This window comes from Glycine soja, chromosome 15 (genome assembly GCF_004193775.1).
Source record: "Glycine soja cultivar W05 chromosome 15, ASM419377v2, whole genome shotgun sequence".
NCBI lineage: Eukaryota > Viridiplantae > Streptophyta > Magnoliopsida > Fabales > Fabaceae > Glycine > Glycine soja.
In genome coordinates, this window is record NC_041016.1 from 50110001 (window position 1) to 50124695 (window position 14695).

Genomic DNA, 14695 nt, shown 5'->3' on the forward strand with positions numbered 1-14695 from the left:
GTTGTGTCTAAACAGTCACACCAAAAGCAAGTTGAAGATGATTATAAAGAGAAACTTGAGAAGGAATTATCTGCCAGAAAACAGGTTGAAAAGGTATGATATTCTTCCTAAGTTGTGTGTTAGGCTTCAGTGTTTGTTGGGTTTCCCCTCTTATATGAACCCTAATTATTTTGGAAGAAATAATAATTAACTTGCTACATAAAAAATTAGTATCAGTTTGTAACCTGCAAAATGTTTTAGGTTACTTTAGGTAATGCTTGAAGTTGATGAATACTTGCATGACATTGGGTTGCCGGTGCGCTCATATTATTTGAGGGCAGATTTCTACTCAATATATTATGTGCTTGAATGTACTAATAGCCATACCTTATGCCTTGTAGGAGGCCACTGATTTAAAAGAAAGGCTTGAGAAGTGTGAAGCTGAAATTGAGACAAGGAAGAAGACTGATGGAGTGAATAATCTTCCCCTTAGCAGTTTTGCTACTGAATCGTATGTCTTTCATTGCATTTTTTGCTCTTTTGAATTATTTGATTTTACTCATTTTCCCATGTTCAACTTGTGTCCTTCTCATGGCATAAGCTGTTGAAAATGTCAAGCCCCAGAAATGCAGCATTGTTTTATGGCTAAATGTCTTCTATACTTCTTAAAATCTAGTACCTTGGTTGAGGAAAAATGCTGAAATATGTAAAAATCTGCTTCTTCCACTTTGGAAGATGTTGCAGCTACCTGAGATTTAAGTTATTCGGGCATGGAGGTATTATGATGTGGTGCTGTATCATTGTCATGGTATCCACTAATGACAACATTGAGCAATGAGCATGATCAGACATTTGTTTGTACTTTGTAGTGTTGGAATGTGATTGGGCTGAGGTGTTGGAGTTGGATGACAGAGTCAAAATCATATTAGTTTCTTAATTGTTGCATCTTTTGTTGTATCCTCATTAGGAAGGGTATTCTTTTTATTTTAGGGGGTGATGAATAGAAATTACTAAATTGTAAATGTTTGCATTAAACTGAAATCACTTTATTATATATTTTTTTATTGAGAACTAGCATTTTAACCCTTGCAAATGCACAACCTAAATATTTTTATATACATTCATTTAATTATATAAATTGAAATCACTTTATTATATTCTTTCAATGAATTAATGAGGGAAGAGAGAATATAAAAAAATGAGTTAATTGAATTTGAGAGAGTGGGAAGAGTGATACCAAAGTGAGTACTCAAGTTTATAATATAGGAGCATATTATGCTTACAGTTAGGGATAAAGAAGACAGAGAAATGACTATCAATAGTAAATTGAAAATATGATGGTTAGATGTAACATGTTACAATACCTTAACCTGGTAGTTCTATTTATACTATCAACTGTTAAGTAGTCTACTGGTACAAGCGAGGATTTTTAACAATAATACTGATAACCCTAATATTTTAACAGTTACCCTGAAGCCAAAACACAACCATTTACTAGTAGCAACTAGCAAATCCATATCCATATACTAAAACAAAGAACCCCAGATTTCAACACAGCATAGCACCTAGTACTTTCCCTGAAATACTAATCTTTGCAATGTTCTTGTCATGATAACTAATTATATCTCTGACATCCATGTCGCTCCTAGCTTGTCCTTATCACACATCCCAAATAAATGCGACAATTTTTGAAGTTTTTGATCTTTCTCCTGATCAGTATCCAAAGTATTCATTCAAACCTCAAAATCATTAATTGCCTCATGAAACTATAACATATTTCAACCCACTGAAAAATATGCCCTATATGTTAGCATAGCACAAATCATCTTAAATGTGACCGAAACATTGACACCATGATAACTCAGTCCTTGAATCACAATGAAATCCCCTGGCCAAACAACCAAAAGGAAGAAAAGTAACTGCAACCCATTTTAATTAGAAGCTATCACTAGGGAGGGTCAGGGAAGATAAACTCAGATAAATAGTTGCCAAATTGGTGTCCTTGCAAAGGAATTTTTTGTGGGGGGGAGATCAAGAGCATAAGAAAATCCCTTGGGTGAAGTGGGATGTGATTTGTCTCCCCAAGGATGATGGGGGCCTCGGGATTAAGGATCTTTCTAAATTCAATGCAGCTTTGTTGGGTAGATGGATCTGGGCCTTATCCTCTAATCAGAATCAGCTGTGGGCCAGAATCTTAATATCCAATTATGGAGGATGGTCAGATCTCAGCAATGGTAGAGACAAAGCCTGACATTCCCAGTGGTGGAGGGACCTCAGAAAGCTAAATCAGCAGCCTGAGTTTAGCTCTATCCAACCTCAGATGGTTTGGAAGGTTGGGTTGGGGATAAAATTAAATTCTGGAAAGATAAATGGCTGGGGGATGACTGTAATCTTGAACAGCAGTATAATCAGTTGTTTATGATTAGTGGACAGCAGAATAATAACATCTCTACGATGGGAAGCTTTTCCCAGGGTAATTGGAGATGGGACTTGAAGTGGAGGAGGAATTTATTTGACCATGAACAAGATGTAGCAGTGGCTTTTATGGAAGCAATTAATGCTATCCAAATTCAGAGTCATCTGCAGGATACCATGGTGTGGAAAGCTGATCCCTGTGGTGTGTATTCCACTAAGTCAGCTTATAGAATATTGATGACTTGTAATAGACATGTGTCAGAGGCAAATATTTTCAAGACAATTTGGAAATTGAAAATCCCCCCAAGGGCTGCGGTTTTCTCTTGGAGACTTATTAAAGATAGACTACCTACTAGACATAACCTCCTTAGAAGAAACGTGTCCATTCAGGAAAATGAATGTCCTCTCTGTGGGTATGAGCAAGAGGAGGCTGATCACCTGTTTTTCAACTGCAAAATGACTAGAGGTCTATGGTGGGAATCCATGAGGTGGAACCAGATTGTAGGACCACTTTCAGTTTCTCCAGCATCTCACTTTGTCCAATTCTGTGATGGTTTTGGTGCAGGGAGAAATCATACCAGATGGTGTGGATGGTGGATTGCATTAACTAGTTCCATATGGAAGCATAGGAATCTATTGATTTTCCAGGGCAATCAGTTTGAACCATCCAAAGTGATGGATGATGCTTTATTCCTAGCATGGTCATGGTTAAAAGTTAGAGAGAAAAATTTCAATACTCCTTTTAACCATTGGTCTTCCAATCTTGTGGAGTACTTTGGTTAATCTGGGTCGGGTATCTTTATCTTATGTGGTGGGGTCCTCGTTGGGTTTTCCTTTGTTTTTGGAGGGTGACACTGTAGGTGTCTTGTACTTGTGTATATCTCACCAGTACCTCTGGTACTGCTGTGTTTTTTATTAATAATATATATTTTTTGCCTTCCAAAAAAAAAAAACTTAACCATCCAAACCCAGCATAAACAAAAGGAAAGGAAGCAATTTATGACTACCCTCTGTCTAAACAGAGCAGAGAGCAGGAGGAAAAGAAAAGCTATCTGAGAAGAGAAGAGGAGGAAGAGAAACGTTTGAAAAGAATGTCAGTGGCTTCAAAAGAAACCACTGGACAGAATAGAAATCACACAACAGCTGGCTGAAACACAAGAAATTGGGATGACTACTAGGCTTGCAATGCCCAAGTCCACTAATACAATGACGCTAATGATTGTAATATGTGATCAGTTTTAATTCTCAATTGATGAATGTTATCTTGCAGGCAGTAGTCAGATGATTGCAGTTTTTATTTATGACATTTTTGTGTGAAATCAGCATATGTTATTGAATTTCCTTCTAACCTTTTTCATGTATTACCTAATCCAAGATAACATAAAGGCCATTGTATGTTCCTATAATTTTTCTCTTAGTAATTTGTTTTGTTCTTGAAGGTGGATGGAATCAATTGAAGCCGATAGCATGGTTGAGGAAAATAGCTTGCTAGTCCCAAGAATTCCTGTTGGAGTTTCTGGAACTGCATTGGCTGCTTCACTTCTGCGAGATGGGTGGAGTGTGAGTTATTAAAGTTTTACTTTTAATACTGGCCCCATTTTTTTATTTGATTTACACAATTAGATCTTCTTACCATGTATGTCTATTTGTTGAAGTTGGCCAAAATGTATGCAAAATACCAAGAGGTGGTTGATGCATTGAGGCACGAACAATTGGGAAGGAAGGAGTCAGAAGCAGTACTGCAACGGGTATGATTGACCTGGTGCCTCTTTTTTATGTATAACCTCAAAAGATTAATATGAAAAATTATTTCTTTAATGTTTTGTCTTGTCTATCTGGTACTAATTTGTAAAATGGAAAACAAAAAGAATTATCAAGGAATGGGTGGCTGTAATTATATGGATTATTATCCATTATATCATTTGTATGCAAGCATGCAACAAGATCCATTTTGTCTCCCAAAAAGGTCCAATTTGATGAAAAGAATTTGCATGAAATGGCCATTTGATGTATTTATCCATGGAGGATCAAACTAATGAGTAATGATACTTTTATTTTTGGAGGACCTAGTAATGGTGTCAACTCTTACTTGTATTTCTTTTGCTTTGGTTGGCTAAAAATGGTTGACGAATGTTTGTGACACACCTACCAGAGTATAATTTACTTGTCTGTTTTTTTCCTTTTGGCGTATATCTGCTTTGGTTTGGAGATGAATCGATTTACTACAACTCTACAACTGTGTTCTGGTATGCTTGAGTTCAAAGGTTATGTTTTATGAATGGCAAACTATGTTCATTTTTAATACGAAGTTTTTTTTCGGGGATTTGTTTATACCATTTTTTGTCTCTAACTATAATATTTTCGATTTCCATTTCCATAACAGTATAATTTAACAATACACACCCATGTTTTTGTGTCTATTATGTTAAAGATGATGCGATGTTATTTTATTGACTTCTTCAGGTTCTATATGAGTTAGAGCAGAAAGCAGAAGCAATTTTAGATGAAAGAGGTATATCTTTGTGTTGAATTGAATGGGTTTTTATTAAATATGCTGCTGTAAACTTAGAGAACACAAAGCCATTAAATCCCAATCCTACATTGCTCTCCTTAAAGTTTAACTAGAAAACAGAATGTAGATCTGCATCTCAATTGTACTGCATCGTTTCTTTGATTATATATATCTAATGTGATGAGTGAACCAATAGTGGGTGTTTGCTATTTTTGTCGTTGCTCCTGTTTATTGTCATTTTGGTGGTGGTAGTCTTGTTATCTAAAGATTTCATTTTGCACTGCTTGGGGAAAATTCACAAGGTTTTGATAATTCATTTTTTAATTTTAAACTGGCTGTGTGAATTTTCATGTTTCATTATGATGATTTTTCAAGCAGGAATCACTTGTGCTTTATTTCACTGTAGAGGAAAAGCTATGTTAGCATGGTCATTGTTGCATTGTTTGTTTATCATTGATGCTGTAGTTTTTCACTGAAATAGATATAATGGTGTGCTTGCAGTGGAACATGACAAGATGGCTGATGCATACTCCTTGATGAACCAAAAATTGCAAAACTCCCTGAATGAAAATTCCAACTTAGAGAAAACCATCCAGGAACTAAAGGTTTAAAACATAAAATACAGTTTCATTACCTTTATTTTTGTTTACATGTGGATTTGCTTAGGTGTATCTCTTGCAGGCTGATCTGAAAAGGCGTGAACGGGATTATAATCTTGTCCTGAAAGAAACTGATGACCTTCAAAAACAGGTAAACAGAAACACACTTTTTTTATATGTAACATTGTCACAGAATCATAGCGGATAGCTTCAAATAGCTTAACATCTTGTGTTAACAGAAGTACACTATACTATTTATATCTCTAACAAGCGTCAAGTAAATGATGGTTTTCTTGTGCTTGTTTAGAACCCAACACTTTTTAGCTTGTTAAGAAGTACTTTTATTACCAAAAAATTCTCTCTGGTTGGCCTTAATTTCTCTAACTGTATTATACTCATCAAGGTCATGATTGTATCTTCATTGCCTTGATTATGGTTCCTTATTAATTGACAATTGATTCTTTACAGGTTACAGTACTTCTGAAGGAATGCCGAGACATACAACTTCGTTGTGGCTCAATGGGGTATGATATTGTTGATGATGCTTCAAATATTGCTTCAAGGACAAGTAGAGAGACTGAAGCTGAAGATGTCATATCAGAGCACCTTGTAAGCTGTTTTTGGATTTATTTTGTCTCTTCTTGAACTTGTCTGTTACATTGTTACATGTGTTCATTTGAAATTTGGGATGTAGTTGACCTTCAAGGACATTAACGGACTAGTTGAGCAGAATGTTCAACTTAGAAGCCTTGTACGTAGTATTTCTGGCCATATTGAAAATCAGGAAGTGGAGTTCAAGGTTTGTTGGAAAAAAAATCTTCTGCTATCCTAATACATAAGCCTGCAAAGATCCTCAACCTCAAGTATTTGGTTGTTCTTGTCCTGTTAAATTGTAGGAGAAGCTTGAAATGGAACTCAAAAAACATACTGAAGAATCTGCTTCTAAAGTTGCAGCTGTTCTGCAGAGAGCAGAAGAGCAAGGTCACATGATTGAAGCGCTTCATGCATCTGTAAGTCTATATAACATAATGTTTTTGTTTTTAGTTCAAGATCTGTGACCCGGGGGAGGGGACATGGGTTTTGTTTGAGATAGGGGGAAATTACCTTAACAGGTCCCATGGGGATTAAAACAACTGACCCATAGAATGGTAACTTTAATGACTCAGGTTTGAACTGTTGATCAGATTGCTCTGACTTATAATGTTCCACCTCTTTGATAATTGTCATATTTTTTTTTTGTTATTATGAAAAATGATACCAACCTACTTTTTATTGTTGGGTGAATATCATGTGTTGAAAAAGGTCTGTCAAACAGTGTGTTACATGGTTACTAACAATCCTCGTTACCATACTATACAGGACTCTAAATTTGTACTTGTGATGTCTTCTTTTTGTAGGTTGCGATGTATAAGAGGTTGTATGAGGAGGAGCATAATCTTCATTTATCTCATACCCATTCCTCAGAAGCTCTTGCAGGTTTCATAACCATTAATTTGTTGGCATTTCCTTATAATCTTTCCCCCCCTCTTGTGCAATCAATTTTGAACGAGAACATGAGCTTTCAGAGTCTGTTAATAGTTATATTGTTTGAGATGAACATGATGCTTTGAATCCCCCACCCAAAGAAAACACCACAATAGAAAAGACATTTTGCAAAATCATCTTATTTCAATGAGGTTGAGATAGGGCACATCCAATGTAATTATCTCTATACATTCAAATTTCATAGAATGCAAAACTAGGCAGAAAAGCCTTGGGAAAAGATAGGATTAAACTGCCTTGTCTATTTACAGATTTTCAGCAGTTGGGGCTTTTCATAGGCTTCAATGTTTGAACCCTATGATATCTTAATGAAAACCAAACTAAAGCCAGACTGCATATTGTTTTGGCTATGGCATTTAAAAGGGTGGTCTTGTTTGATATATTCCATTTGTTCTCTCTAACTGCTTCAATGTTCCCATTTTATTTCTTTATTTTAATATTGTTTGCTCTTGTGATGTAACATCCCTTGTTCGTTGCTAAAGTTTTCTTATTCCAAAAATAGTTCTATTACTCATGTTAACACTAACTGCCTTTAATACTCATCAGTATTTCAATGCCGAGAGGTCTTGTAGATGGATCCTTGGACTGACCTAGCTTGAGGTTTAACTTATTTCTTCTTTGAAGGCATTATGATGTGGGGCAACAGAAAGTTATGGATTTTAATGGGCAAGAATTAGGGTTTCATGTTGAATCAAAGTAAGCAAATGAGTATATCAAAGAGTTATTGGATATAGGTAAACATCAAGAGGCTTTGCCATGATTAGCAGGAGGCTTAAATGTTTTGGTGCTATGAACGTACCAAGGGTTTTGTGTTTGATGTGTTTTAAGAAAAGTTGAAGAGGAGGATTGATAAGGGTTTGAGTGTTGGCTATTGTTAGTCTTTGGAAGAAGTTAGATTTGGGTAGCATAGAAATCTGAGTAAAAATAAAGTAGAAATTGAGAAATAGCAACAAAAGGTCTGTTCATCCCACTTGAGGTCCCTTGGACATTTTGTGTAAGACATTGAGAAGGGAGTAAAATGCTGCTCTACCTTATCTGGTCTCACAACAATTTAATGAATTCCATTTCCATGTAAGGTATAAGAAAATGAAAGCATTTAAAATTTTATATTTTGTATGGTATAAAAGAATGCAAGTATAAAACAAGAAAAAAATAGCTTCTGATCATATCGAAATTGAATTAATAAATATACTTTATCATTGATATGGTATGGACTTTCTGTGAGAATTTTTCTTTTTAATATTCCATTGAAAGCATACACAGTCATGAATACATTCTTCCTTCAGCAAAAAAGCATTAAAACTTTAAAATGCCTTCTGGGTTCTGATTTTGGAGATAATCCTGGTCACTTGGATATAAACTCTTGCCAAAGAAGAAAGAACATTAATGAATTGTGATTTATGATTCCTCCTGTGTCTTTTTTGTGTGTGTGGTTATAATAAAATGCTTATGGGTTCTGCCTTAAATTACTGGTCAATTCTTTGTATCTTTTCATGTTGGTTATGCTTGCTTGTTGGCAGAGAAATGTGTGTAATGCAAGTACATTGATTTAGTTTTTTGCTTGCTCAATTTGTTGTCCTCATGTGATCCATGTTTGGGCTTTCGGCTAGTTTTAGGTTGGCTATTGAGGACCTTGCACAAGCATGCTTTACCCTGGGCTGGGCTTGGCACCAGTTAATGAGACCACAGGCGGAGTTAGAATTTTGTTTTTAATTGAGTGTAATGGCATTGTGTAATCCATGTAGCCACCTTACCTAGTGGGATAAAGATATTGTTGTTGATTGGTTGTGCTTGTTTCCATAAGTATTTTTTGTTATATTGTGAAAAAGGCTGATATGGATTGATTAATGATTTCTTAATGGATCTTTAGATCTGTAAGCTAATGCAGATTAACTTTGGTTCTTTGTTTGTTTATTGTCGGACAAGTGTCTGCCCCTTATACACTGCTGGCATCTTATATTTAATTGATTCTGAAATTTTCAGCTGTTGCGGCAGTTGGAAGAAACAACATTAAGACTTCAATTGAAAGTTCACAGGTAAAGATAGTGTTGGGACACTTTTGAGAAAAATACTTCTAATCTCATACTTCCTATCAAGGATCACCTTTGTCAAGAAAATTATGAATGGTTTTATGTGCCCTTTTATGCAAGAGCCCTTTGGGCTTGAAGTGTGCAGAATGCATAGGTCTCTTATTCCTTGTGCTGAAATTACACTTTTATATTGTGAAGAATATAAGGTTGTGTTAATTATGTAAAACTGGTTTGGTCATTACTTGATCTAAAATTATTGCCTAATCGTGTTATACTGCTTGACATCAAATCGTGTTATATTGTTTGACATTATTGTGTTGTAGCCCATTAATTTTCTTTCTGCTTTGACATCATGTAATGAACCAACTCTCCAATAGGCGTTAGGCTTTAATTATTCAGTGAATTCTCATGAAAGGTTCTTTATTTAACACTTGTATTGTGTGTTGTTTTCTTTATTGTAGGAGGCTGCTAAGAAGTCCCTGGAAAAAGCTGCTGAGCGTGTGAGATGCCTTGAGGATGATTTAGCAAAGTCTAGGTAAGGTTTCAAATTTGGTATATTTTCAGAAAAATGTTGCATCGGTGTTCATAATTTTTTTAGAAACATGGTTGCTATTAGTAATTCTGGATTTCTTATAAATACTACTATTATGCTTTTTTTTATCTGCTGTTATGTATTAATTTATTGTTTCTAATTGGCTGAAAAGAGAAGATTATTGTAGAAACTAAAGATCTACATTGTAAATTGCTTGCTTTTTCATTCATTGGTAACAATATATGATATAAGGATATAGACTTTAAGACAAATGGGTTGGGCTTAGGGCCCAACAACATAAAACAGAAATAACATATTCTAACAATTATAATAATCAACCTAATCATATCTACTGAATTTAACAGTAAAAGGTACATAGACTACTAAACTGCAGCATGGTACTATAAAGTTCCTGCTGTATACAGGGTCTAGGGAAGGGTCCATCCACAATGTGGGTGTATGACAGGTCTGTCTTACCTGACATGATGACAACTCAAACCTTGCACCTTGGCTTCCCTTCTTGATTACTGGTTACATAAAATAACATAAACTGCTTTTATAATTTTTAATCTGCTAACCATGGAGAAGTAATTTAAATACAGTTCTCAGAACTCTCAAAAAGTTGTTTGGTTTAAGTTGTAGTAAATGTAACAATGATTTTTCTAATTTCAGGTTATTTATTTTTAATCCTTTGTAACAATTAACAAAGTTTTTGCTTGTTCACGGAACTGTATTCCCTTTTTTATTCTTTGCTTCATATTATTTTCATTTTTTTAAAGCAATTATAACCAAGTAATCTTAATGCTCATTAGAGAAATAATATTTGGATAACTAAATTTTTTACATGATCCTTTTACAGATACCTACATGCTCTCTGTATATCATGTAATATATGGGGTTCTAAATCTGAAATTTTGTGTCTTCAGGAGTGAGATTATTGTATTACGATCAGAACGTGACAAGAGTGCACTTGAAGCAAATTTTGCTAGAGAGAAACTTAATGACATTATGAAAGAATTTGAACATCAGGCAATTACTTGTCCATAATATTAAGTGCTTTGTCCTTGTATATCTGTTGTACTAATTTATGAATTTTCGGATGACATTTTAGAAAACTGAAGCAAAAGGCATTTTAGAAAGAAATATTGAGTTTTCTCAGCTGGTTGTTGACTACCAACGAAAATTGCGTGAAAGCACTGAGTCATTGATTGCTGCTGAGGAGCTTTCGCGGAAACTTTCTATGGAGGTTAATAAATTATTCATTATAAATATTGGGCTATTTGTAGTTTTATGAACTTTTGAGCTGAGATGTACCTTTTTTTTATGGACCCGTACCATTATTTCAGCTGTCAGTTTTAAAGCAAGAAAAGGAAGTCATATCAAATGCTGAAAAAAGGGCATCCGATGAAGTTCACAGTTTGTCTGCAAGGGTGCAGCGTTTGCAGGTCAGCATTGCTGTAATTTTTCAATTTTCTTAAAATTGCATATTCTTACACAGTCTCGCTTGCTATTGCAGGCTAGTTTGAGTACCATACAGAGTACTGAGGAAGTTCGAGAGGTAGGTTATTATCATCAACTCGTGTTACTTTCATGTTTCTATAAAATTTCTATCTATATGATTCCTTTTTATTTGAAAAATGTAGGAAGCAAGAGCTGCAGAGAGGGTTAAGCAAGAAGAATATATAAAGAAATTGGAGGTGAGTTCTATTGTTTCCTTATAAATACTTCATATTAATTGGTTAATCACAATTTTGTTTCCTTTAAAGAGTGCTTGTTTGGTGGTACTTGAATGTAATGAGAGATATTTTTGGGTGAAATGCTTAAGTGTTTTCTCAACACTCAGCTTCTCTTATATATATCAAAGGAAGCTTTTACAGAAAACTCAGAACAGAGCAGATACAAAAAGTAAAAAAGAAGAACAGTAGCCTAGTACAATAGTTAAGCATTAAGCATTAAGCTTGGTGCATATGATTTATATGCTCCAGCTTGAGGGTGAATGTTAGAAAATAGGTTTCATTCAGATGCTTAATGCTCTGAATCTGTTATTTCCATACTAACTATATGGTCTATAGTACCTCTGGTACTCTTTTTCATATTTATATATAATTAATTTTGCTGAGCAAAAAAAAATATGCACCAAGCTTGGAGCATAAAAACTGAATCCTAGGTCTCCTCAATGACTTAGTCAAAATATCTGCAATTTGATCATTAGTGCTAATTTTTTCAGTACTAATTTCCTTAGCCAACAACTTCCCTCGAAAGTGATAGTCAATTTCTATGTGTTTGGTTCTTTCATGGAATACTGAATTAGAAGCAATATGAAGTGCATCTGCTGAACTTCACAAAATTGAGTTCTTGGAGGAGTTGTTTGACCCACATCAGTTCACAAGTGGCTGAAGCCATGGCCCTATATTCAGCTTCTACACTAGACTGAGCAACAACATTTTGTTTCTTGCTCTTCCAAGAAATCAGATTTCCTCCTTGGAATACACAATATCCAGTAGTAGAGTGCCTGTTTATAGGAGAGCCTGCCCAGTTAGCATCTCAATACCCAGTAACATGGGCATCTCAAACAATTATAAATATTATGGGAATTTCTGGTAGATCTAATACCTTACCTAATATTATGGGAATTTCTGCTTGGAGACTCACGTTGTCCATTCTGCGGAGTTGAGGAGGAGAGTGCAGGTCACCTATTCTTCTTGTGCAGCAAGATCATTCCAATTTGGTGGGAATCTTTGTCTTGGGTGAATCTGTCGGGTGCTTTCCCAAACCACCCAAGGTCCCACTTTCTTCAACACATTGGTGAAGACATAGAAGGAATGAGGTCTAGAAGATGGAAATGGTGGTGGATGGCATTAACATGGACCATTTGGAAGCACAGGAATACTATTATCTTCTCAAATGGTTCATTCAATGCCAATGGAATCATAGATGATGCAATTTTCTTACTATGGACGTGGCTCACAAATTTAGAGAAGGATTTTCATACACATTATTATTACTGGTCTTCCAACATCAGAGCAGGCTTCCTAAATAGAATAGGATAGAATATTAGTGCAGATTTCTGTATAACCTATATGATATTTCAGATTGGCCCAAACTGTGTTGGGACCAAATCTGGAATGATATTTGTATTGTCAGTACCTCTGGTACTCAATTAATATATAATACTATGTTTGCTGATAAAAAAAAAAAAACCTAAGAGCAATTGGCCACCTGGAGTCATCATCCGTTTGAATCATTGTACGGATAGCTGAAGGTGACATACACGAAGTAGAGGACTCTCCATGTGACATAGGACTAGATAACTCTCTCTGTGTCTCATACCAGTGAGTAATGTGAGGGATGAAGTGGTGTGAGGTGATGAAGAAGGGTTTGAAGGGCTTGTTGGAGAGGTGGCTTGACTTGTGTCTGTAATAGGGATTTCATGAACTAGAGGCAATTGTGGATCAAGGGATGGGGCAGGTAAAACTTGTTGGACAGAATTGAAATCTTGCATCGAAGAAGAGAAAAAGGGAGTTTCTTCAAAGAAGGTGACATTTGCAGACATACAGTACTGTCTAGTGAGTAGCAACAACACCCTTTTTGTAAATGGGGGTAGCCAAGAAAAACATATTTAATGGCCCTTGCAAATAGCTTGTCCCAACCTAGAGAAACATCACAAACAAAACAAGTACAGCCAAAAATACGAGGGGAGACACGAAATAAGGGTTCATTTGGAAAGAGAATCGAGTAAGGAATTTATTCTCAAGAGATGAAGATGATATTTTATTAGATAAAAATAGGCAGCAAGGATGGCATCACCCCAATGATGAACACGGACATTTGCACCAAGCAATAAGGTACATGTAGTTTCAACCAAGTGTCTATTTTTTCTTTTAGCTATACCATTTTTCCGTGGTGTGTGGGGACATGCGGACTGATGTAAAATGCCTTGTGTGGTTAAAAACGAAGCAAGATTAGAGAAGAAATATTCTTTGGCATTGTCACTGATGAGAATCTTAATTACTTTTCCAAATTGGGTCTTAATTTCATTAAAGAAAGACATGCATATAGGTAAAGTTTAGATCAATCTTTCATTAAATAAACCCAAGTACATCTAGAGTATTCATCAATGAAGGTAACAAAATATCTGAAACCAAAAGATGTGACATGGCTTGGACCCCAAATATTAGAGTGAATAGTGGAAAAAGCAAAGTTACATCTTGTTTCAGTTCTCTTAGGACAAGAGGACCTAACATGTTTTCCTAATTGACATGAGTGACACTCTAAGACTTGAAGCTTGCTGAGATTAGGAACCATTTTCTTCAACTTTGACAAATGTGGATGACCCAAGTGATCATGCAAAAGTTAGGAGATGGAGATGCAAAACAAGACACAGGCAGGCTGGTTTCAAGATAGTAGAGGCCTTTGGATTCATGTTCTACGCCAATCAACCAACCCATACCACACTCCTGTATGACAAAGGAATCAACATCAAATGTTACAAAACAATTTAATGATTTTGTCAATTGACTAAGAGAAACTAAGTTGAAAGGACAATTAGGAACAAAAAGAACTGGATCCAAGTTTAAAGAAGAAATGGAGACTTTGCCGACTCCTCTAGAGGCGACTTTGGTGCCATTTGCTAGGGTGATCAGATGAGGAAATTTTGGAGGAGACATAGAGAGTCATTACCAGAAATATGATCAGAAGCACCTGAATCAATTACCCATGGATCTTGACTATCCACAGACTGAGAAATGCTAGCTGTTGAAGTACTCGGGCCTGAATATGATTGAGCTTGACTGTTGGACTTCAATCGAAGGTATTCTTGGTACTCCTCTTCAGAAAACTTAGGATCAAGTATTTCTGATTTGGTGACATTTGCTGTTTTATCAGGCCAGTCAATTATGTAGTAGCATTTGTCTTGGGTGTGGCCCTGCTTCTTGCAATGTGAGCATTGTAGGTATGAATTTGTGTTTCTACCACCACGTCCTCCACGATCCCCTCTTCCTCTAGTAGACACCATTGCTGAAGATTCAGAATGCTCAAGCGAGTTTCCAATCTTGGGATGGGAACACAAAGAAGACGTGTCATGGGG

At 35.7% G+C, this 14695-nt stretch overlaps 1 protein-coding gene across 1 annotated transcript in view; it reads left to right on the top strand.

Moving 5' to 3' along the window:
- LOC114387666 (nuclear-pore anchor-like) overlaps nt 1–14695 on the top strand; it is a 35873-nt gene that overhangs the window by 4241 nt on the left and 16937 nt on the right. The window contains exons 8-25 of the mRNA XM_028347870.1: nt 16–93; nt 381–490; nt 3834–3954; nt 4050–4142; nt 4858–4906; nt 5408–5511; nt 5588–5656; nt 5974–6114; nt 6200–6304; nt 6402–6515; nt 6903–6981; nt 9031–9083; nt 9539–9612; nt 10536–10638; nt 10721–10855; nt 10956–11054; nt 11126–11167; nt 11253–11306. Of these exons, the coding sequence (XP_028203671.1) occupies nt 16–93; nt 381–490; nt 3834–3954; nt 4050–4142; nt 4858–4906; nt 5408–5511; nt 5588–5656; nt 5974–6114; nt 6200–6304; nt 6402–6515; nt 6903–6981; nt 9031–9083; nt 9539–9612; nt 10536–10638; nt 10721–10855; nt 10956–11054; nt 11126–11167; nt 11253–11306 (1623 nt within the window). The remainder of the gene's footprint in view (nt 1–15; nt 94–380; nt 491–3833; nt 3955–4049; nt 4143–4857; nt 4907–5407; nt 5512–5587; nt 5657–5973; nt 6115–6199; nt 6305–6401; nt 6516–6902; nt 6982–9030; nt 9084–9538; nt 9613–10535; nt 10639–10720; nt 10856–10955; nt 11055–11125; nt 11168–11252; nt 11307–14695) is intronic.